The sequence below is a fragment of the Erythrolamprus reginae genome, chromosome 6 (genome assembly GCF_031021105.1).
Source record: "Erythrolamprus reginae isolate rEryReg1 chromosome 6, rEryReg1.hap1, whole genome shotgun sequence".
In the NCBI taxonomy this organism is placed as follows: Eukaryota; Metazoa; Chordata; class Lepidosauria; order Squamata; family Dipsadidae; genus Erythrolamprus; species Erythrolamprus reginae.
The window spans coordinates 78,157,887-78,183,386 of NC_091955.1; the positions used below are offsets into that span (position 1 = coordinate 78,157,887).

The following is a 25,500-nucleotide window of genomic DNA, read 5'->3' on the forward strand; positions in this document are numbered from 1 at the left end:
CTTAGGTAAACAGTTTATATAAGAAGCTATTTTATTTTTGTACGCGTCCCTGCACCAAAGTAAGACAGTATCTTTGAATACAAATCACATGTAGATAAGAATAAAATGGAAGTCAATGTTTTGCCTTGATTATCCAGAACCTCCTCATTAAAAACATTCAGCAGTAGAGCAATAAGGTAGGTACAATTCTGAAAGCTGCTCTGAGTCCACTTTGGAATGAGCGGCATATAAATACAATAAATAAATAAAATAAATAAAGCTAAACACAAGAATGGTGGAAGGTCTTAAGCATAAAACGTATCAGGAAAGACTTAATGAACTCAATCTGTATAGTCTGGAGGACAGAAGGAAAAGGGGGGACATGATCGAAACATTTAAATATGTTAAAGGGTTAAATAAGGTCCAGGAGGGAAGTGTTTTTAATAGGAAAGTGAACACAAGAACAAGGGGACACAATCTGAAGTTAGTTGGGGGAAAGATCAAAAGTAATGTGAGAAAATATTATTTCACTGAAAGAGTAGTAGATCCTTGGAACAAACTTCCAGCAGACGTGGTTGGTAAATCCACAGTAACTGAATTTAAACTGGGATAAACATATATTCATTGTAAGATAAAATACAGGAAATAGTATAAGGGCAGACTAGATGGACCGTGAGGTCTTTTTCTGCCGTCAGTCTTCTATGTTTCTATGTTTCTAAAAAAGCTGAAAACTGCTTCATGTAGTTATTTTTCAGATAAGACAGTTATTGCTAGAAGGTACAGTATATTGTTAACATATAAACGCAATTGCTAGTGCCTTTAACCAGGAACTGTGTGGGCTTCTAAATCTGGAAATTTTTAGTAATAGCATTCAGTGGTATATTTCAGATGATAATTTAAAGTTTCATAAATTATGATTTTATGTAATCATGTAATCATCATTCATTTTAATTTTTTAAAATTTATTAGATTTGTATGCCGCCCCTCTCCGAAGACTCGGGGCGGCTCAGAACAATAATAAAAAAACAATATTATAGCGAAACAAATCTAATATTAAAAAAGAAGCATATAAAACCCTATCATATTTAAAAACCAATCAACACATACATACCAAACCTAAAATATAAAGAGCCTGGGGGAAAGGTGTCTCAACTCCCCCATGCCTGGCGGTATAGATGGGTCTTGAGTAATTAGAACTAATAATATACAAAATTTCTGCAAACCTCTAATTAGAAATAACATACTTTCCTGTCATTTATGTTTTCTTCCTAACTTTTTGAAGCTAGAATCTATGTCTGACGAAAATAAGTTTTATTTTTATTTATTTCTTTGTTTGTTTGATTAAATTTCTAGGCCGCCCTTCTCCAAAGGGATTTTTGTCCCCAAGCTGTTTAACTTTAAGGGGTAGATAAACTCTGCCTATGAACTATAAGGTCCAGCTCATTTAAAGGGCAGAATTCTTTATATGCTAAACACATTGGACTGAAACTTCAGTATAAGTCTGCATCAGATACCCCAACACTCATGCACCAGTTATAGCAATTCCCAGGATTAATTTATTTACTGGACAAGAAACTCCTGAAAAAAAATCAAAAGTTAGTGCTATTTATATAGCTCAAGTACTGTTCTTGGATCGCACAGATTATGTTCAAAGTTTACAGGCATGAAACTCCTTAGAAATATGTGAACATAATGCCTCAAGTCTTTGAAAGAATGGATCGTGTAAAAATGTTACACTGTTTTGTAGTGTAATGTAAAAATTGTTAACTTTATCTGATCTTACAAGGACTGCTATTATTTAGTATTTGCGTCTGAGATTTTTTCCAGCTCCCTTTATTTATTTATTTTTGCGCATACTTTAAATGAGATGCATAAATATTTTCCTGTGTTCCTCTTATCTTGTTTTTCACAGACGCCAAAAGATTAAGGACCCCCATTTGTGTCCTGAAGGAAGTCAGTGTCTTCAGGTTAGCAAATGTGTTTTGCAGCTTCCAGAGGTGAGAAATCAAATGTAATCAATCAATGGTTTTTTTCTTTCCCACCTTAGAAGGAATGGTGACTTTTCTTCCTTCTGTGTAAAAGAGATGGAATAGATAGACGAGGTTTGCTTAAGTGAGCTTTGATGCAGATTATCATGTCTCTGTGGACCGACATTTATTTATTTATTATTAGAGTCGGAAGGGACCTTGCAGGTCATCTAGTCTAATGCCGTTGGTGCAGGAGACCCTACATCACACAGGTCCTATAGCAGTCTAGTCTTTTCTTGCATGTCACTAGTGTTGGAAGGTTCACCACCTCTGCGGGCAAGCCGTTCCACTGGTTGACCGCTCTCACAGTCAGAAAGTTCCCCCTTATGTCCAGGTTGAATTTCTCCTTGGACCATTGCTCCTTGTCTGGCCCTCTGGTGCTTTAGAAAATAATGTGTTCCCCTCCTCCCTGTGGCAGCCTCTCAAGTATTTGTAGACTGCTATCATGTCCCCCCTGGACCTCCTCTTTGCTAGACTATCTATGCCCAGTTCCTGCAACCTTTCCTCGTTTGTTTTAGTTTCCAGACATAATCTGATTGTCCAGCTTTCATATCCTTGCTATTTCTTAACTACATTTTCACATATGTACAAATTCAATTCAATTCAATTTATTAGATTTGTATGCCGCCCCTCTCCGAAGACTCGGGGCGGCTCACAACAAGGATAAAAACAATATTATATTGGCACGAATCTAATATTAAAAATAACTAAAAACCCCATCATAATTAAAAACCAAACAGCACATACATACCAAACATAAATTATAATGAGCCTGGGGGAAAGGTGTCTCAACTCCCCCATGCCTGGTGGTATAGGTGGGTCTTAAGTAGTTTACGGAAGACAAGGAGGGTGGAAGCAGTTCTAATCTCGGGGGGGAGTTGATTCCAGAGGGCCAGGGCCGCCACAGAGAACGCTCTTCCCCTGGGGCCCGCCAGACGACATTGTTTAGTCGACGGGACCCAGAGAAGGCCAACTCTGTGGGACCTTATCGGCCGCTGGGATTCATGCGGTAGCAGGCGGTTCCGGAGGTACTCTGGTCCAATGCCATGTAGGGCTTTAAAGGTCATAACCAACACTTTGGATTGTGACCGGAAATTGATCGGCAGCCAATGCAGGCCAAGGAGTGTTGTAGATACGTGGGCGAATCTGGGAAGCCCCACGATGGCTCTCGCAGCCGCGTTCTGCACGATCTGGAGTTTCCGAACATTTTTCAAAGGTGTGTAATATAATGCTGGTGGACTCAATCTCCAATTTGATCCTTTTACTATGATCTCTATATATACAAGAAAGTACGGTTCTTTTGAAGGATCTTCAAGCAGACAATTTTATTAGCAAGAATTTTCCATTAGGCTATATGTAGACACAAAGATTTAAACTCAGATATAACAATAGCAACAGCAGTTAATACTTATATACTGCTTCACAGTGCTTTACCGCCCTCTCTAAGCAGTTTACGGAATCATCATATTGCCCCTAACAATCTGGGTCCTCCTTTTACCAACTTCGGAAGGATGGAAGTCTGAGTCAACCTCAAGTGACTTAAGGATCAAACTGCTGGCAGTCGGCAGTTATAATTATTATTATTATTATTTATTGGATTTATATGCCGCCCCTCTCCGAAGACTCGGGGCGGCTAACAGCAATCATAAAACAGCGTACAATAATAATCCAATACTAAAAATGATTAAAAGCCCATTAATATAAAAAACCAAACATACATACAGGCATACCATGCATAAAATTGTAAAGGCATAGGGGGAAAGGGAATCTCAATTCCCCCATGCCTGGCGGCAGAGGTGGGTTTTAAGTAGCTTACGAAAGGCAAGGAGGGTGGTGGCAATTCTAATCTCTGGGGGGAGTTGGTTCCAGAGGGCCGGGGCCGCCACAGAGAAGGCTCTTCCCCTGGGTCCCGTCAAGCGGCATTGTTTAGTTGACGGTACCCGGAGAAGACCCACTCTGTGGGACCTAACTGGTCACTGGGATTCGTGCAGCAGAAGGCGGTCCCTGAGATAATCTGGTCCGGTGCCATGAAGAGCTTTATAGGTCATAACCAACACTGCAGCACTGCATTCTAAGTACTGTGCCACTGTACCACAGATATATTGGACAATTATCATCCTTGGATATTTTTTTTCTCTCTGGCTGGGTACTGTATCAAAGTCCTAATGAAAAGTATTTGGGTTTGGGCACAGAATGTCATGTAAGCCCAGCCAAATGTTGGCTTACTCAACACACTGCGATTAAGCAAGAAGTACTGTACCGTGAAACACAGACCCAGATACCTATTGGCTGGAAAAACCTAACAAAATGTTTAGTTCCTAAGCTGCAATTGGGGACATTACCATATTTGGGACATGAATGTTGTTGTGGTTAGCTCTGGCCCAGCTCCTGCCCCAAGGACTGTGGATGTGGGGGAGACATCCACATGCTGCAGGCCTGTTTTGCCACACACCCCCGGTGGAATCTGCTGATGACGGCTCCTCTGACCAAGAAGACATGAGTGACAGGGAGGAGGAGAGTGTGGCAGACAGCTCAGAAGGAGATCAATTATCTAGCTCCTCCTTGGATTCAGAACAAGAGTTAATGATACAGCCACGCATGCGGAGAGCGATGCATAGGCAACAACAACTGAGAGATTATTATCAAAGAAAATGAGGCCACCTGTGGTTGCGTGGGGCTGTGGTAATTAGTGAGGCTGCTATAAATAGCAGCCTCTGGGTTTGGCCATTGTGGAGGATTATCTGATCGTTGTGTTTCGTGACTGCTTTACTGACTTTGACCTTTTGTGTGCTGTTTTTCCCCCGCTTTGAAACTAAACCAGAGCAAAGTGTGTTTCACTTTGTGAAAGAAGGACTGTGAATTGCCTCACAGCTGCAAGCTAAGTATCTTAGAGCTGATAAGGGACTTGTACAAATTACCAGTTTGCTTGGAGACGAGTGCTCTTTGCTATACCAAAAGAGGGCTTAGGTTAAGTGACTTTTCATTATACAGAACATTGTTTTGAATTTTCAAACGTGTGTGTGTCTGAAATTTGTACCTGTGAATTTTTGGGAGAAGTCTACCAGAGAGCCCGACAGAACAAATGTCGGATCTTTGCTGAATGTCCTGGTGTTGCAGAATTCTAAGCAGAACTACTGTCAAGGTGTAGCTTAAGGCAGCATGCCTGCTTTGTTATCTTGATGTTATCTTTGTGTAAAATCTTGATCTTTCCCTCTGTCTACAGGATACAGAAGGCTCTTTAGCTATAGACAGTGAAGAGCATGAAGCAATGACAGTGGAGGTGAAGCTGTTGCCCAGGAAACTCCAGTTCTTTTGCGATGCCAGCAAAAAAGTAGAAATGCTTCAAGGTGTCTCATAATCAAAGCAGCTGGTTCAAGGTGCACTGTAATCCAAGGGTTGACTTGGATGATTGCCCGAACTATTTAATGAACTGCATCTGAAGGCAAGCACATCTTTCCTTCAATTTATGATGAAAGCCTTCCTTTTTCAAACTTAACGTTAAGTCAGAAATTGAGGAAGAAGAACTAAGGTGGAAACATTTCATTTTTCTTTTTGTCCGGTTCCAGTTATTTCACAAAAAACAACTTCCCAAATATCTCTCGGTGGCAAGTGTTTTCTACTTACAACGCTTTTGGTATAAATTTCCATTTGTACACTTTGTACATGTGTACTTCAGATCATCAAATATCCTATTTCTTTCCTTCATGTTGCTTCTTTTCCCATTTCAATACTTGATGGCGCTTTGCTTATGTTTAGAAAAGTGATTAAAAATTAAGAGATGTCTCAGAGAAAAGTATCTAAAATATAATCACTACTAACTGATCAGTGAACCATTAGACCAGAATCCTGCAGCTTGACTGTCAGCCTGTCTCTTGAATTAAGCACGTATTATCCTACTCTTATTCTACAAGAGGAAGGGTGCGAAACAGATCAAATCTGGAACTTCCATCAAGCTGATTTTGACACCTAATATTCGACAAAGCACAGGGTTTTTTTTTTAACACACAAGCCACCTGAGTTAGTTTTCTTTGCAGAAAGAACAAAATGAAACAGTTCGTGTTTTGGGTGTCTTTACACCAGGGCTCTCCAACCTTGCCAAATTTAAGACTTGTGGACTTCAACTTCTAGGAATTGAAGTCTACAGGTCTTAAAAATTGCCAAGGTTGGAGACTCCTGTTTTACAGGCTACACAACAAGGTTCTTTTTTAAAAAAATAACTCAAGTCAGCCAGATTCAGTGCTTTAATAAATAAAACTGGTAATTTTCCTGTTGCCACTGAGTGGAGCTAGTTGAGGAAATTATCTGTTTACCTGTTAGGGAAGTTTATTTTCCCATTTTAATGGTTTGTTTTGAAACGTTAGGTTCTAATGCGATGTCGCCCATATGTTCTGTCTTTTATGCTTTCTTTATAGACAGATTGCCAAATACAAAATAACACACAGCATGTGTGCATTATAGTTACTTTGCTATTCAATCTTCAGGTTACCAAATACTCAGTTTGTTGCTTTATTCATCTGCTGAGCTTTAAAGACAGGGCCAAATATATATATTTTTAAAGTGTATTCTACATGAACGTTAAAAATATATAAATTGATCACAGGAAAAATGTATTTCTGCTTTGAAGTCATTCATGAACGAAGTGAATCCATTACTAAATACTGCCTATTTGAGAATTGGTGTTGAAAAAGACATGCTTAATTATTACTTTGTTTGCTATTTTTTAATTAAATATGAAAACAACTGTCCTGTGCCTATTTTTTGTCCGAGTTATAGGTTTATATGCTGACATTTTTTTCCAACTAAGACAATACATAATACTCAAAATGGAATATTGCCCAACCTCAGTTTGTAGATAATGATGGAAAAAGGTTGAAAGTGGATAACTTTCACTTTTCATTGCTTCTAAGGGTACAGTGGTACCTTGTCTTACAAACTTAATTGGTTCTGGGACGAGGTTCTTAAGGTGAAAAGTTTGTAAGACGAAACAATGTTTCCCATAGGAATCAATGGAAAAGCGATTAATGCGTGCAAGCCCAAAATTCACCCCTTTTGCCAGCCGAAGTGCCCATTTTTGTGCTGCTGGGATTCCCCTGAGGTTCCCCTCCATAGGAAACCCCACCTCTGGACTTCTGTGTTTTTGCGATGCTGCAGGGGAATCCCAGCATCGCAAAAACAAGTGCTTCACTGGCAACGGAAGTCCGGAGGTGGGGTTTCCCATGGAGGGGAGCCTCAGGGGAATCCCAGCCGCGCAAAAACGGGTGCTTCGCTGGCAATGGGAGTCTGGAGGCGGGGCATCCCAGTGGTGGCGGTGGGTTTGTAAGGTGAAAATAGTTTGTAAGAAGAGGCAAAAAAATCTTAAACCCCAGGTTTGTATCTTGAAAAGTTTGTATGATGAGGCGTTTGTAAGATGAGGTATCACTGTACAACACAAAGAGAAAATGCATGTTTTATTCTACCATATTAAAATATTGTATGTTTGGATTGCATTGATGGGCTATTCTAGGTTAATTTGTTTTCAGTTTAAAGTTCTTTGCGCAACTCTAGAAATCGGTATGCTGTCCATAAAAAAAACCCTGCTATAACTGCTATGAATACAACAATTATACTTTACCAAGCCCTTTGCCAGTCCTTAAAACACAAGAGGCAAAGAGGAAGAGCAAATATTGAGTTATGAATTTTCACAGAACCTCAGCAAGCTGTTTTAAATAATCAGCCAACACAAATGATACCTCTGTTAAAAGTGAGTTTTAATACAGTAAAAAAGACCATTATATATGTACACAAGTCCTTTTGGGGTTCTACATTAGCAATGAAATCCATAAAGGTAGTGATTTCTCTCTTACTGAAAGAAGCCACTGGTATAGTTTAAAGAAAAGTGCTTAGTCACAAATTAATTAAGAGATCCTAGCTGCCCATCAAGTCATATTCACTCATAACATGTTTTCAAAACAAAGTTTATACACTAGTTAACTGAAAACAGGTGGGGAATATTACAGTTATTATAGAACAAGCTATATACTGTATGTTCTCTCATAGAAGCAGGAGGGGATCCATTCACCAATACTCCATATTTTTCTTTTTTAAGGGAAAAAAATTGGATAGTGCCTAAACCAAATTATAATTTATACAGATGTATTGAAACCTTCTTAGCCAAACTATGGCATGATGAAAAGGATGGCCAGAGATATGTCATTGCTCTTTTGTTGTTCAAGCCTTGCAGAGACTTAAGGCACCCATTTAATTCCTTAAAGTTAAACCACCTCCAGTTACAAAGGGGGGGAAGTTAGCATTATTAAGGGGTGTGCCAGAAAGGTCTGCAAGATTAAGGCACCCATTTTCCCACCTGCTAAAAGCTACCCAATCATCAACACCCCCCCAAAAAATCCCCAACCCCATCCAAATTAGGATCTTTAGGGTCCTCCGCCTCCTGCCGCATGAATCCCAGCGACCGGTTAGGTCCCACAGAGTTGGCCTTCTCCGGGTCCCGTCAACTAAACAATGTCATTTGGCGGGACCCAGGAGAAGAGCCTTCTCTGTGGCGGCCCCGACCCTCTGGAACCAGCTCCCCCCAGATATCAGAGTTGCCCCCACCCTCCTTGCCTTTCGCAAGCTCCTTAAAACCCACCTCTGTTGTCAGGCATGGGGGAATTGAAAAATTTTTCTCCCTTCCCCTTAGGCTTATAGAATTTATACATGGTATGTTTGTTGGTATGATTGGTCTCTTAAATTGGGGGTTTTTAGATTACTTTTTAATATTAGATTTGTTACATTGTTTTTTATTGCTGTTAGCCGCCCCGAGTCTTCAGAGAGGGGCGGCATACAAATCTAAATAAACTAAACTAAACTAAACTTGTTAGCAAAATAATGTTAAAGATCTCACTGGCATTTCTCGGAATATCTTAACACTAGTAGGGGTAGGGTGGGCAATTTTTTATTTTCCGTCCTGTGTCACCAAGTATCTTCTGAGTAGTGCAGGAATTCACTCAGCGATTAACAGAATTGCTAATTGTAGAAAGTTTTATTTCTACTGTGCTAGATCCATTTTTGAGAGAGAAGCAACAAACGTTGCTTAGAATTTAGAATTCTCTGGTTGTACCAGATTCCATTTGTCATTTAGATCAAGGCGGCAGGCAAACTATTCAAATTTCACTGCTTGTTCCACATAGTGAATATGACCTTATAAACAAATCCACCAATTATTTTTTTTATAGCTAGCAATGAGTCACTGTAGTAACTTAACAGCTTTGTTCGCCTTTGATTTCCACGGGTGAAATGAGTCAAGTTTTACGTTCCCTGCAAGTCATATCAAGCAACATATGGTGTGGTTTTAAGGATGAATCAATAAATTCACTTGCTAATTTTGTCAATCTACCTGTGTGTGTGTGTGTGTGTGTGTGTGTGTGTGTGTGTATGAACAGTCCAGTGCTAGGAAATACACTTATGGATTATGTAAAATGGGTATTCATGAGTGATTATGACCCAAATGTTTGTTTTTCAAAATAGCTCAGTACCAAAAATGCCCTACAACTATTAAATGCTATTCAATGAAAGGCTGGAAAAATGAAGAACTTGGTATCGCAGGCAGCAGAGTGCACCTCGTACATTCTGCATTAAATAGTAATTTCTACCTAAGCTATCTAATCAGTATTTAAGCTGAAATTCTGCACAGTAGAGGGAACATCAGCCATTCATTAACTGCATCTGTACATAAACATTGAATTCATTCTCTAAGGGCCTATGCTTAACGTAGGCAAAACAGAACTACGCCTATATAGACAAATCAGTGTAGACTAGGAAGCATCAAGTTGGTGTGCCAGAATTTCAGTGTTTGCAAAAACACACAAACATTAAATCGGAGGGGAAGACCCCTCCCCATTGCGCAGCCCAATGTACAATGGGCACAAAACAGTGAAAAGAAGGCTTCATCTGACCTCATCTCCTTGGTTTTGTCCAAGGAAGGCTTTTCAAGTTAAAAGGAATTTGAACCACATTAATCATCACTAGGCAACTTGCTCTTATGAATTCTTTTCGATTGTTGTACTCAAGATGAAAGCTGTGTTTCAAAGCTACATTGGATTAGATGGAGGCCTATTTGGTTCAGTATACAGTGAATTAATTATGCCATGATATAATGCTGGAAGCGCAAGCAACCTGACGGAACTTTTCCTAAACACGGGCATAGGAACAAATATTAAGATCATAGATGGAAGAAACTGACTCGTCGCAGTTGGTTTGTGCAAATAGGATCTGGCAAAAACGATTGCAACATTTCCTGTCGATGCATGCTGAACTCACAAGAAAGACAGGTAAAAACGAAGACGGGCACAACTTTACACATCCAAGATCAGACTGTGCCTTCTATCAAAACCAAGAGAGTTCATTTCCACAGGGTAATTTAAAAAACTCATGCAGATATTGTATTGCTCCTCTCAGGGCTAATACTCTAGTAACTGTGGCTGAAAAATTCTATAAAGGGTATCTTTAATTAATTTCCCCGCTTTGCAAATAGTGTGTATGGAAAGCCTTTGGCATAAGATGTGCAACCTTGACACATGAGCCACAACCCAAGCTCCTCATCTGATCAAAGTCATTTAGTTGCTTGCTTCTAGTTCTTTTTTTTCCCCAAAGAATGGAAATGGGACCTTGGGGAGATCATCGTTTTTTATTTCTATCCTGAACCACTTCCCCCAAAGACCCAAAGCTTGAATCATGGTGACAAAATTCAGACTAAAAATTCAGAAGCAAAATTTCAGACTAGTGTTTTTTTTAAAGTTTCAATAAAGAAATCAATTATTTCCCTGAAAATTGGCTATTGTTCTATTGGGCAATTATAAACTATCTTAGAGAGAAGGGAGACAACATGCAGGCCATAAATTACTCGTCTCTACCTAAAGATGTATAGCAGGGGTTTAAACTCAGTCCCCTTAAACCCGGGGGCTGGATCTGGCTCATGGGGTACTTAGATCTGGCTCACGAGGCCAGCCTGGAAACAAGAGAAGGACCGGTCTGCAGGGCTTCTGCCAGCAAAAACAGGCTCCCAAGCTGTTTTCGCTGGCAGAGGGTTGCAGGAAGCCGTGGCAGTCAAAAACGGAGCTCAAGAGCCCATTTTTGCTGTTAGAAGCACTGGGGCCGCCACAGGCGTCCCTGACATGAATTGAGCTGGCCACGCCCACCCTGGCCACGCCCCTCTGAGGTCAAACACAATCTTGATGCAGCCCTCAATGAAATTGACATTGATACCCTTGATCTATAGCAGTGATGGCGAACCTATGGTACGGGTGCCACAGGTGGCACGCGGAGCCATATCTGCTGGCACGCGAGCTATTGCCCTAGCTCAGCTCTAAAGTGCATATGTGTGCCAGCCAGCTGATTTTTGGCTCACACAGTGGCTCTGGGAGGGCGTTTTTGGCATCCAGAGATCCTCTCGGGGTTGGGGGAGGGCATTTTTACCCTCCCCCAGCTCCAGAGAAGCCGTTGGAGCCTGGGGAGGGTGAGACACGAGCCTACTGGGCCCACCAGAAGTTGGGAAACAGGCCATTTCCGGCTTCCAGAGGGCCGCTAAGGAGTGGGGGAAGCTGTTTTTGCCCTGCCTGGGCATTGAATTATGAGTGTGGGCACTAGCACATGCACGATAGCATGTGCCCACACTCTTTCGGCACCCGAGGAAGAAAAGGTTCACCATCACTGGTCTATAGTATGTAGAAGTGATTTTGAGCCCTCCAAATTACAGGATTGGCTGCCATGGACAGAATTTCAATGCCGTTTTAAAAGTCAAGAACCGTGACAGAGGTTTCGGCAGCAGGTAGAACTCCTGCATGCTTCACACTTGCTCAGAGAAGGGTAGCTAAATCATGCAAACTAAATCATGCAATAAATACTGTGCCCTGTACTTATTAATTTGGCAATCATTTTTTGTTTGCATCAGAAATCTCTATACTCGGTATCCAGATTGCCACTGCACATCCTACTACGGTGGCCAGTTAGGCTGTAAGAAAGCAAAGGAGAATGGGATTATTGGGAAAACTTGAGATTTCCATGAAGGGCCCGATGCCTTCATTAGTAGTTTCCCCCCCATTTAATTAGCCATAGTCACCTGCACCAACGCACTGTTTGGTAAGCAGGAACCACGTTAAGAAAAGTCACACATTTCCTCTATTTGTTGGAATGATCCCATTATTTTGCCACAACTTCAAAGGGTTTTGCCTTCTTCCACGGTCTCGCTTTTGTGCCTTCATAGGGAAGCAGCAGCCGAGGGCTGAAACGCTGTCTCTTTAAGCAGGGGAAATGATCAAATATTTATACCCCTTGGAATAGGAACCTGCTTGTGCTTTCAAAGCAGGGAAATAAAACATGCCCTGCATCTTCTGCGTCCCATTTAACAGCTGGACAAATAGATTATAAAGGTGCCCAGTAAGAATGATGTGGCGTATGACAGATGGCTATGACAATCACACCCCATTTTGTCCCTACTGCTTGCCAACTCTTTTTTTTTTTTTGCTAATCCCAGCTGTTCTATACTAGCAGCAACCCATTTCATTCAATGTTTCAATAGTGAAGCTTTGCCTAGCATGCCCATCAAGCTTTCATCTGAATTTCTATCCACCAGGCTAATATCAACAGAGCTAGATAGCTAGTTTCAATTGCTCTGATGCAGTGTTTCCCAACCTTGGCAACTTGAAGATACAGTACAGTGGTACCTCGGTACTCGAACGCTTCCTTTCTCGTACATTTCGGATAACGAACAAAATTTTCGGCAGAAATTTGCTTCGGTATCTGAACAAAAATTCAGATACCGAACAGCCAGAGAAAATTTTGTTCATTATCCGAAATGTAATCCCGGCAGCTTCAGGGGGCTGAGGAGTCTCTAAGAGCTCCAAGCTGCAGGAAGGGTGGGGGCTGCTGCAATCTTGGCAGCTTCTGGGGGCTCCTTTCCTCATTGCTTCCTCTTATTACCTGTAAGCAGCTTCAAAAACTTTCTCCTTCCCTGTGGCTGCAACAGCGGCGGCTTCCCTTCCAGTAGCAACAGCGCCGGGAACGTCACGTGATGAAGGGAAGCCGCCAGAGCCATCTGAGCAATTGCTGCCGCTCCAGCAGCTTCCCTTCATTACGTGACTTCCCAGCGCTCTTGCTACTAGAAGGGAAGCCGCCGCTGTTGCAGCCACAGGGAAGGAGAAAGTTTTTGAAGCTGCTTACAGGTAATAAAAGGAAGCAATGAGGAAAAGAGCCCCCCAAAGCTGCCGGGATTGCAGCAGCCCCCACCTTTTCTGCAGCTTGGAGTAGCGAATTTATTTATCCCATTGGAAATAAAGAAAATGGATTTAATTGGTTCCCAGTGAGTTAACGGGCTGGGAACCAATTAAATCCATTTCCATTATTTCCTATGGGATAAATAAATTCGGTACTCGACCAAATCGGTTCTCGACCACACTTCTGGAACGAATTGTGGTCGAGTACCAAGGTACCACTGTATTTGGACTTCAACTCCCAGAATTCCCCAGCCAGCGAATGCTGGCTGGGGAATTCTGGGAGTTGAAGTCCAAATATCTTCAAGTTGCCAAGGTTGGGGAACACTGTTCTGATGTGTTCCATATCTGAGATTTACAGCCATTCATTGCATGTGTGTTGATGGACAACACACTGTCTTAGGGTGTAATAAACAAGCACGACTTCATCACAGTCGATATTTCTAAAAATCCTGGCAATGCATGTACATGTGTAGAAATTATTCAGGCCAACAGAACCATTTCTGAAAATCCTGACTTACAGGATTCTCATTCTGGAGCTCCCTATCTCCAAGCATTCATGTGGCGTATACTCGGTGGCAGCTTAGCAAAACAAGAAGCAAAAATACCAGTTTAAAAGCTATTCATGTACGAACCCCATAAATAATAACAACAGAGGAGACCAAGAGGATGAATTTAACATCTAATTACGGAGAATCGTTTGCTTAATCAACAGCTTAATGTCTTTCCAATTCTTTCCTTTCATTCTAGAAAATAAGTTATTTAAATCCATATAGAGGAAGACCCACCCAAGACAAGACAAATATGAGGTAGGAAAAAGGGTTAAGATACCGAATGAAGATTTTCCTTCCATATTGAACAAGGCGATGCCCTGTGGATTCTTTCGTTGAACCCACCCATCTAACCTATTTTAAATATTCTTGCTTTTTTTAGTTCCAACTATCATAGGTTAGAACTATGTGGGGAAATATCAGAAGATAAATATTCTTTTTAAAACAAGCAAGAAAGCAATTTGTTAAAGAGAGCAGCTTGCATTAATCATAAAGTAATCTTCAGTCAAAGACAACAGGAAGCCGAAATGTACAGTATATCTAGTCTAGGGGTGTCAAACTCAAGGCACGGGGGCCGGATCCGCCGAGGCTCCATTTGCAGCTGCAACCGCCTCCTACAGCTGTCTGCCAAATAAAATGGAACTCAGGGAGGCTGCACACAACACACCTGGGCTCTGTTTTCAGCCGCAGCAGCCTCCTGCAGCCCTCTGCCAGCAAAAATGGAGCCTTGATGAGTGACGTTGGGCTGGCCATGCCTATTTTCTGGTCACACACCCCTCTAATCCATTTAGATTAATCCCCCCCCTGCCCCCCCGCGGTCAAACGCAATCCTGACGCGGCCCTTAATGAAATTGAGTTTGACACCCCTGATCTTGTCAATCCAGCTCTCCTTCCAAAGGAAAAATGGACTCTACAATTAAAACCATCTATTTGGAAGAGCAATAAAATTCAGTCCATCTAAGAAATAAAAATCAGATGCCGCACTACAGTCACAGGCAACTAATTAAGTCTAACTGGAATTTAATAAAGATGGCAGTGCTATCAACTAGACCAGCCACCAACTCATGTCCTTCACTTCCTCAGTGATCTGGGAGGAGGTCTTTATGAGAGCACCACAGCTTCTGCCCCAAGAAGGAAACCAATGACAATGTCATAACATTCCTAAGGGACAACAGCTGAAATGACTAAGCAAGGGAGAGCAGATGGAGAACCTGAGGCCACCAGGTGAGTATTCTAGCCTATGATTAAAGCTGCAAAGAGCCCAAGAATCACAAGCTTAGCTTTCAGCTGAAGAAATAGATCAGGCTCTCAGAAATTTTATATGTGCGCTTGATGATGGCTAGTCCATGGTATCCATCATTAAGCGCATAAGGCACTGGAGTAATCATCACTCCTCACTATTTTTTTTTCTTATCTTAGTATTACCCTATTATTACTCACAAATATAGGCTTGGGTTCTATTAGAATCCTAAATACTCTGTAGTGTAACAGAACAAAATTCCAGTGTATCTGAACTACCACTATGCCAAAAATAATACATACCAAATTATACAGATGGCAGTGGGCTCATTATAATTACAAGCATGAGAAATAAACAGTTTAGGGTAAATCCACAGTCTAAACATTCCTTAATCTGCTTTTGGGCATGGGGCTGAGATATGAAGTTATTGTGCCTCTGCTGAGATAAGGCAAGGTCTTTTTTTCTCAAAATATTCAATAAACAGTAACCAAGTATGTTTTGTAAAAAAAAGGTGACGTGGGTTTTTTAAAAAATTATATTACTTTTGAAGTAATGGGAGAAAAAGCTGCCCCCTTTCACTTATCTTCTTTCTGCCAAGGCAAAAAATGTGAATTTAACTGAATCATAATAGAGAGAGCAGATATATGTCTGTACATGCATAAAGTAAGGGAGCAGAATTATGTCACAAGAAAACAAAAATACGTTTTTAAGAGTTTTTGAATTTGGAAGGTCTATCACCTACAGCATGTTAGGAAGGCTCTAGCAGCGTGAAAAAAATTCACATTGGTCCCCAGAGAATAAAGTGCTTTTTGCATCCACCCACCCAAATTCCCAGCCAATAGATATGATTTCTCCTCTCAAAATAACTGTGCTGGGTTGTTTAGAAGCAGGCGGGGTAGAAGATCATGAAGCAGACCATATTCCTTTTACAGAACTTACAGAAAGCGTGGTTGGCCAACCTATTGTGGGAGGGAAAGAATGGTATCATCTTTGAGATCCATTTGAAAGCAATTCTTAACAGGATAAAAATAAATAACACTTCCAGCAGAGTGCTCCCTTAAATACACGGCGATACGTCACGATATGAATTGTGGCAAGTTCCACCAGTTCATCCGGTAGTTTTTAACCGTTGTTGCCATCCACTCAACGTGCGGATTCTGCTTCTCTCGCCCTTCCAGCACCCACCACTTCTAAGTACAACAAGGGTTATCAATGACCAGCATGACATCAATGCCATAAACTTCCAGGAGGTCCATAAGGAAGCTACGGTCGCCTTGGGGGTCCAAACCCATTCCACGGGCATGGTCAGCTGTCAATGTCTTGTCCTGGCTGGCTGATATCTCCATCAAGGTCTGAAATATCCGGTTGTTCTGCTCCATGAAGAACCTTAGAGACAATGTGAAATGGAGACAGGTGAAGATGTGTAAAGCCTAAAGACATTCTGCTCTCCAAGCCCATGAACTGAATATTACTCATCTTCTGTTACCCTATGATTTGGAAAAATCCAGCTGGCCAATCGCTAAACATAGAAACATAGAAGACTGGGGGCAGAAAAAGTCCTCATGGTCTATCTAGTCTGCCCTTATACTATTTCCTGTGTTTTATCTTACAATGGATATATGTTTATCCCAGGCATGTTTAAATTCAGTTACTGTGGATTTACCAACCACGTCTGCTGGAAGTTTGTTCCAAGGATCTACTACTCTTTCAGTAAAATAATATTTTCTCACATTGCTTTTGATCTTTCCCCCAACTAACTTCAGATTGTGTCTCCTTGTTCTTGTGTTCACTTTCCTATTAAAAACACTTCCCTCCTGAACCTTATTTAACCCTTTAACATATTTAAATGTTTCGATCATGTCCCCCCTTTTCCTTCTGTCCTCCAGACTATACAGATTGAGTTCATTAAGTTTTTCCTGATACGTTTTATGCTTAAGACCTTCCAACATTCTTGTAGCCCATCTTTGGACCCGTTCAATTTTGTCAATATCTTTTTGTAGGTGAGGTCTCCAGAACTGAACACAGTATTCCAAATGTGGTCTTACAAGCGCTCTATATAAGGGGATCACAATCTCCCTCTTCCTGCTGGTTATACCTCCAGCTATGCAGCCAAGCATCCTACTTGCTTTTCCTACCGCCCGGCCACACTGCTCACCCATTTTGAGACTAAATTGGCAATTGCCTAAAACTGACTACAAGACACTTGTCCTGTATAGAAAATAACCTCCTGAGAATATACCGTGTAGTATTCCTTGTGTAGGTCAAAGATCATATTGATGAGCACGCCATCAATGAATGCTTGGTTCATAAATTAGCTGTTAGCATAAGTTAGCATGCGTTTTGCTCAGGCTTTGCAATTACAGATTTCTGGGTAGGCCTGGAAAGTTCAGGGAAGGTTCATGTTCTCAGGAACAGACAGTGTTGTATGAGATCATGAGAAGGGATGGGAGTACTAGCTGGTGCCATCACAACAAATTCCTTTGCCTAGCTTTCTCACAGGTTTCCTCTAAACTCCTATCATATACCTGCAGCCTTATCTATGATATATTGACAAGCTTATGAATTACAGCATCATGTAGAACTGTGCATGGATTAGGTCATAGAAAACAGATTACGGTATTATAAAAAGGTGCTGTGTGAAATAGGTTTAGGACAAGTTAGGTTTAGTTAGGATAAGTTAGAATAAGTTGCTTATTTTGGTTCTTTGGGCTTCTTGGCTTTCTCCACTAATAAAGTAAGGCCTTTGGCTTTTTTCACCCTGCAATGATCTTCATCTATCTTTGAATCCTTCAACCAACAACACAACAATACTGCTCAACAGGTTTCTACAAAATGCCTTCTCTAAAGTCCCATACCCTGTTACAAGGGGCTTCTTCAAAAACTCTCATTCAAACAGTAGACGCATCTGAATCCATTATGATGTAGGTAAATCTTTCTTTGCTTCTCTGTAGGATTTTTGATGATATCCTTCATTTATTTTTCCATATGCAGCCTCCCACTACATCGAAGGTAGGATCATCTACTGGTCACGGCCAGCTTAATATATACTCAGACTTGTTCTTTTGTTCTATGCTCTGTCCCATTTAACCCTTTAAAATTATTCTTTGCAACCTTAGCATGTTTTAAAGCAAAGCACTAGTTTCTAGCATCGTATGCATTTGCAGAAATGAGCCATAAACAGGTCGCAATTATTGGAGAGAGCATCCTAAGAGCTTGATGCACCAAATAAGTGTCAGTCAACATGGCAGCCATTTTGTGAATGGAACCACAGCAAAGTCTCAAAATTCAAAACTACTCTTAACCTAATGTTGCCGTTGGCCATTCAGATTAATATTATCATGTCACTATTTTTTCCAGCTTAGTGAACGACAATGTCAACCTAACTTTTAACCATGTAGCCTTTGACTAGCTAACAAACACTCTCAAGAGTTTTTTCTTGCCAAACTTTTTTTTATTTATTTCCTTGCATATGCTGAAAATATAACATTTCAAACTCAGTGTGTGTTTTACTGCTTAGGTTTAGTTTCAATTTTCATTGCCTCGCCAATAGCATAAAATAAAACCATTGCTACAATCTGATTAACAGAATTTGGAATATAACATTGAGTACTCCAACTTTTAGCTGACCATCAGAGTAATAGATCTGACTCTGACGTCTCACTCGGACATGCTACCATGCCTCTGTGACTTATGTGGCCCCATGAAATATGGATTCCCTAATGGTTCCCTGAGACTTGCAAAAAATCCATGAAAAAGCTACGATTTTCAGTGGTAGTTGCCACAGATCGGGCATGTATGTATGGGGGAACATCGACCTATCACTTTATCACTGAAGAGCCAACTGCAATCATGTAGGAGGAGACTTAGAGAGGATGAGAAAAGGAGATCAAAGAACATAAGCTCCCTAAAATCACAAGAATGGCTTGGAAATATCTCAAACAAACGTAGCTCATCACTCATTTCAAGCCGTGCTCTGAAGAATCCCCTCTGAACAACTTACAAGATGAAGAGGTCCTCTTCGCAAGAACTACAATCACCATCTACTTCCTGGGAGTACATCAGCATCTGTCTGAATGAGAGAAACATATTCAATTCAATTCAATTCCATTTATTAGATTTGTATGCCGCCCCTCTCTGAAGATTCGGGGTGGCTCACAACAATAATAAAAACAGTATAACAATGGAACAAATCTAATAATAAAATTATATTTAAAAAACCCAACAATTTAAAAACCATACAGCACATACATACCAAACATAAAATATAAGAAAGCCTTGGGGGAGGATGTCTTAGTTCCCCCATGCCTGGCAATATAGGTGGGTCTTGAGTAACTTGCGAAAGACAAGGAGGGTGGGGGCTGTTCTAATCTCTGGGGGGAGTTGATTCCAGAGGGCCGGGGCCGCCACAGAGAAGACTCTTCCCCTGGGGCCTGCCAAATGACATTGTTTGCTCGACGGGACCCAGAGAAGGCCAACTCTGTGGGACCTTATCGGCCGCTGGGATTCGTGCGGTAGAAGGAGGATCCGGAGGTATTCTGGTCCAATGCCATGAAGGGCTTTAAAGGTCATTACCAACACTTTGAATTGTGACCGGAAAACGATCGGCAGCCAGTGCAGGCCACGGAGTGTTGTAGAAACGTGGGCGAATCTAGGAAGCCCCACGATGGCTCTCGCGGCCGCATTCTGCACGATCTGAAGTTTCCGAACACTTTTCAAAGGTAGCCCCATGTAGAGAGCGTATACTCATCACATTGACAGATCCACAATTGATGCCCTACAGCAGGAGTGTCAAACTCGATTTCATTGAAGGACGTATCAGATTAGTGTCTGACCTCAGGGAGGGAGGTGGATGTGGCCAGGGTGGGCATGACCGGCTCAATGTCACTCATGTCAGGGGTGCTTGTGGTGGCTGTGCTCTGCCAGCGAAAATGGCTTCCTGAGCTCCGTTTTTGGCTGTGACGGCTTCCTGAAACCCTCTGCCAGAGAAAATGGAGCTCGGGAGGGCCGTGGGCGGCCCTGCCGAGCTCCATTTTCGCTGGCAGGGGCTCCGCGGGCCAGTCCTTTGCTGTTTTCCAGGGTGGAAAGAGGCCAGATCTAAGTACCCTGCAGACCGGATCCAGTTTCCAGGCCATGGGTTTCACACCCCTGCCCTATAGCAATACAAACAAAATGTCCCAAACCAGACCCAATACTTCTTAGACATGTGACATCATTACAAAACAAAAATGAATAGGTGGTCAGAGCCTGCAGTCAAGTAAAGCTATGTTTAGACTTTTCTTCAGCTATTTTGTAGCATTTTTAAAAAGAAATTTCATATTCAAACTTAATGAGTTCCCTGTGGTTTTGGCAAAATAAACATGCTGGAAAGAAATGACCAAAACTCTGGAACAATTCAGAACTAAAGCAGAGGCTTTCATTCAAACTCCTCAAAACATGTGAAGAGGAATCCCTAGCAAATTTCTGGTACTACCTCTGATCATTAAGTCTCTGGTACTTCTCCTTGTCTGCACTGTTAATCTTCAAGAGTGGTTGCAGATGCTCATGGTGTGTCTTTACATTCTGGTTATCTACGTAGACATCATAGAGATCCTGCTTTTCTTCGAAGATTTTCTCTGTTGTGCCTGGTGGGGGAAAAAACACAAGAGGGGGTTGGATCCAAATTAAGTTAAATCCACTTGGGCTTTCCACCCAACGAGATGTCAGCAGTTAAATACAAAATCCATGGTGAGCATGGGCTAAAGTTTCATGCATGTTTTTATTCCGCCTCCAAGGCTCTTGGAAGCAGATAGTGTGATGACACCAACCAGGCCCAAATATTTAGTGTATAATATTTGGCTGGGGAATCCTGAGAGTTGAAATTCATAAGTCTTAAAGTTGTCAAAGCTGGGAACCCTTTCAGAAGCTTAATACGTGTATTTTGATTATTTTGACCAAAGAAATAGACAAAATCAAACCATGAAAAACAGGGTATCCTTCGATCTGTAGAACAGGCTGAGGACAGCTTAAATTGCTTGCTGTAGCATTCAGAGGCTATGGTATAGCACTTACGAATAGCACTTAGACTTATATACTGCTTCATAGTACTTTACAGCCCTCTCTCAGCAGTTTACAGAGTCAGTACATTGCCCCCAACAATCTGGTTCCTCATTTTACCAACTTCGGAAGGAAGGAAGGCTGAGTCAACCTTTATTTATTATTTTATTTTATTATTTATTAATCAGATTTGTATGCTGCCCCTCTCCATAGACTGGGGGCGGCTAACAACAATAATAATAAAATGTAAACAAATCTAATATTTAAGTTAATTTTTTAAAAAACCAATTTAAGAAAGCAATCATACATACTGACATACCATACATACATTTTATAAGCCTAGGGGGGAGGGAAAGTCTCAATTCCCCCATGCCTGACGACAGAGGTGGGTTTTAAGAAGCTTACGAAAGGCAAGGAGGGTGGGGGCAACTCTGATATTTGGGGGGAGTTGGTTCCAAAGGGTCGGGGCTGCCACAGAGAAGGCTCTCCCCCTGGGTCCCGCCAAACGACATTGTTTAGTTGACGGGACCCCGAGAAGGCCAACTCTGTGAGACCTAACTGGTCGCTGGGATTCGTGCGGCAGCAGGCGGTCCCGGAGATATTCTGGTCCGGTGCCATGAAGGGTTTTATAGGTCATAACCAACACTTTGAATTGTGACCGGAAACTGATCGGCAACCAATACAGACTGCGGAGTGTTGGTGTAACAAGGGCATATTTAGGAAGGCCCATGATAGCTCTCGCAGCTGCATTCTGCACGATCTGAAGTTTCCGAACACTTTTCAAAGGTAGCCCAACCTTGATTTTGAATACACACTCAAATGAAAACCAATCTTGAGCCTGGTGAGATTCGATCTGCCAAACTGATGGCAGCCAGTGATCAGCAGAAATAGTCTGCAGTACTGCATTCTAATCACTAAGCCACCGCGGCTTTATATATATATATATATATATATATTTTAATTTTTAGATACTTCTTGCATGGAAGTGGTAGGGTTTTTTCCAAATGCAGAACCAGATTTGCTCTGAAGCACTAAGACATGCTACCTGTTTATCTGCCAAAATGAAATGGTACGTTCCTCAAATATCTTTAATATTTAACTACGATGAATGCATAAATCTTTCATGTAGAACTACTGGAAGTCCAACTTCTGCAACAGCCAAATTGATCCCAGGTATGACCAATTTAATAAGGAAATAAATCCGGAGCATTACTTACAGGCTACATATGATACTTCATTCTCCAGCATTTCAATGTCGGCTATATTGACGTAGAAAAACGGCTTGGACTCAGGGACGGTCCCTCCAATACCCGGCAAGGAGACGTTGGCAAGGCAGCAGCAGCAATAAACTACGGGCAAGAACAGAAGGAAACCAACAAGGCATAAGGTAAGCAATAGGACTTCCAGAACTTGAGAACAAACTTGCCACAGGAGGAACTGTCTCTATGATTGTCCTAGGGGTCAAATAAGCAATGAAGAAACAATATTAATAAAAATCTTAGGACACAAGCAACAAGTTACAGTCATACAGTCCTAAGTGGGAGGAAAAGAGTGATAGGAATGGTGAGAAAAAACTAGTAGAAATAGTAGTGCAGACTTAGTAAAAAGTTTGCCAGTATTGAGGGAATTATTTGTTTAGCAGAGTGATGACATTCGGGGGGAAAAACTGTCCTTGTATCTAGTTGTCTTTGTGTACAGTGCTCTGTAGCGGCGTTTTGAGGGTCGGACTTGAAGCAATTTGTTTCCAGGATGTGAGGGGTCAGTAAATATTTTCACCGCCCCATTTTTTGACTCATAGTAGTCTTACATAGTCCTCAACTTATGTACGACCTCAACTTACGACTGGTAACTTAGTAACCATTTTAAGTTCCAAAAGATCTATGTGATCTGGACACAGATCTGAAGCTTTGAAGGTATCCTACATACCACATGCAATCATGTTATTGCCTTTTTTGGGACTCAACAACCAGGTTGCATTTATAGCTGTTTGCAACACGACGTGGTTAAAGGTTTTGCCAAAATCAGCATTTGGGTGTAAGCATTTTACTGAAAGAGTAGTAGATCCTTGGAACAAACTTCCAGCAGACATGGTAGATAAATCCACAGTAACTGAATTTAAACATGCCTGGGATAAACATATATCCATCCTAAGATAAAATATAGAAAATAGTATAAGGGCAGACTAGATGGACCATGAGGTCTTTTTCTGCCGTCAGACTTCTATGTTTCTATTTACTTCCAGTTTGGAGAAAAACCAGCCCATAACTAACCACTGTTTCATTTAATGATCAGCACATTTTATGACTTTCTGCAAAAAAAGATCACATTTATAACGGTCGTAACTCATGACCATTATGGGCAGGCTCCATTACAATCACAACTTGAGGACATTATAATAGGAAAATATTTTATTAAACGACGATTAAAATGGCAAAAGTATTACTACAATTTGGTCTGCAGGACCACAGCTTCCTTAAAAAACGTTTTTTTCTCTCTCTCCCCCTTCCTCCCTCTTCCTCTTCTTAAATTCCTGTAATGTGCGAAAGAATTTTGCTTCTTTCTGTCTGCCTGATTTTGCAACCAAGGCCACATATTCCCCCCTGCTTTCCTACCTCTGTAGCAGACCACGCCGACGGGAGGCGGAGAAAATATCAAAATCCGTTTGCGAAGCAAGGCAAACTTCCAGAGTGTCAGGATCTGTTCTCCGAAGAACTTGATGAACTGAGACATGCAGCCCGCAGGGTGGGTGATCTGCAGCCACAGGAAACAGCAAGGGACCGAGGTCAAAGCTAAAACAAGACAACTGTGGTGGGAAGCTACAGAAATGCCAGTTTCAACAAAAGCTCTGGGAAGAGAGGAGCTGCCCAGGCTTGTTGGCATCATCCTTTCTTTTCAGATAAATAGTGAAAAATTGGTCATTCTCTCTCTTTTTTCCCTCTCTCTCACAAAACTTCTGTGCCCGGCCATGAACTTGAGGGGGTGGGTCTCTCTCTCTGCTGAAAAAATGAGACTCCCCACAAGTCAACTTATGGGAAAGGTGGAGAGAGGGTGAGGTGACAGCTCTGGTGTAGGCACAAGTCTATGCCGCTTTGACCCCAGGGTGCTGCTTCTGCGCACAGGTGGCAAGGCCATCCAACCGCTGCCTCTTGTTTCCTGGGGAGGGGTTTGCTTCCTGTTTCTTCCCGGTGGCGGGAAGAATATCGGTAGGAGTGGACGGGGCGTGGTCCCCAGAAACAGCCGGAAAAGCTGGGTGGGGCTCAGAGCCCATGGGGGTTTCTCCCGACTGACAGCAGATCACCTGTTGGGCGGGAGAAATGGCGCCGGCTCTAGGAGTTTGGTTTTTGCCTGCACAGCCATGCGACCACACAGGCTAGAGGGAACAGTGGCCAGGAACACAGGATACGGGCGCATCCTGTGCTCCTGTCATCACCCGCGGGCCGGATAAATGGCCTCAGCGGCCCGCATGTGGCCCCCGGGCGGTAGTTTGGGGACCGCTGCCTTAAACTATCAATATCTATTTCTCTGTGTTTCCTTTCGTTTCAATTATATTTATTCTGTGGTATAATGGTTCATTAAAGCAACTATATTTACATTTGACAACAGTTTGTTTTTCCTCTCCATTTTTCTCCATTTTCATTTGAGTGTGTATTCACAATCAAGATTTTAATTAGTTATATACATTTTTTTTGGTTATCCAGACCTACCACCTGTTTCCAAGTATTGTGGAATTCTTTGTTATCTTTATCCTGTAGTTCATTTCATAAAATGTTTATGCTGCCATCGAACGAGTCTGACTCGGTCGACTCCCAACCAAATAAAATGTAAGTAAAACCAAAACAAATTTAACAGAAGCATCCACAGCGAGTAGCACAAAAAGCAGCATGATAAAAATTCCGTAACCAAAGTGGGGAAAATAATAGTAACAATCAAGTCAAAATACAGTCCCCAAATCCCTAGAATTTAGAATGACAACAAAAAAGTAGTATCTACTGGCAATAATGAAACCAACACACAACAGTTCAATCATCGCAAATATTCCTCACCTTCATCTCTGGATACATATATTTGTGGATGGAAGGCAGCCAGTGGATGGGTTGCTGTGAAACAAGGGTGCCTGCTGGGAAGACCCCTTTTTTGTCATCGTAAAAGGCTTCCAAGTGAGAGTAATGTCCTGGCATTTCCAACTGGTGCCTGGAAGAGAAACAAATAAACAAGACAAGCAGCTGCGGAGTGGTCTCTCTATAGCCTCCCTCATCAGATGCACAATTCTTTGCCTATTTATCTCCATAATTGGGAGGTTGAACAACTAGCCTCGTGGTGCGACCGGAACAATCTGGAACTGAACACACTCAAAACCGTAGAAATGCCAGACCCATCTTAGACTACTGCTCATCTGTCTGGACCCCTTACTACATCTCAGACATCAA

General features: G+C 41.7%; 3 protein-coding genes across 5 annotated transcripts in view; 2 read left to right on the plus strand and 1 right to left on the minus strand.

Annotated features, from left to right (window-relative positions):
• Positions 1-6,747, plus strand: part of AGK (acylglycerol kinase) — a 53,265-nt gene extending 46,518 nt beyond the window's left edge. For all 3 annotated transcript variants that reach the window (XM_070754849.1, XM_070754850.1, XM_070754852.1), the window contains exons 15-16: positions 1,892-1,976; positions 5,230-6,747. In XM_070754849.1, the coding sequence (XP_070610950.1) occupies positions 1,892-1,976; positions 5,230-5,364 (220 nt within the window). In that variant the 3' untranslated portion in view covers positions 5,365-6,747. The remainder of the gene's footprint in view (positions 1-1,891; positions 1,977-5,229) is intronic.
• Positions 1-25,500, plus strand: part of SSBP1 (single stranded DNA binding protein 1) — a 348,477-nt gene that overhangs the window by 248,286 nt on the left and 74,691 nt on the right. The gene's annotated exons all lie outside the window — the stretch shown is intronic.
• The window catches only part of DENND11 (DENN domain containing 11), a 42,980-nt gene continuing 31,398 nt past the window's right edge, over positions 13,919-25,500 (minus strand). The window contains exons 4-9 of the mRNA XM_070756345.1: positions 25,117-25,264; positions 23,686-23,824; positions 22,291-22,422; positions 20,511-20,661; positions 19,041-19,109; positions 13,919-16,426 (exon numbers count right to left, since the gene is read on the minus strand). Coding sequence (XP_070612446.1) covers positions 16,231-16,426; positions 19,041-19,109; positions 20,511-20,661; positions 22,291-22,422; positions 23,686-23,824; positions 25,117-25,264 — 835 coding nt within the window. The 3' untranslated portion in view covers positions 13,919-16,230. The remainder of the gene's footprint in view (positions 16,427-19,040; positions 19,110-20,510; positions 20,662-22,290; positions 22,423-23,685; positions 23,825-25,116; positions 25,265-25,500) is intronic.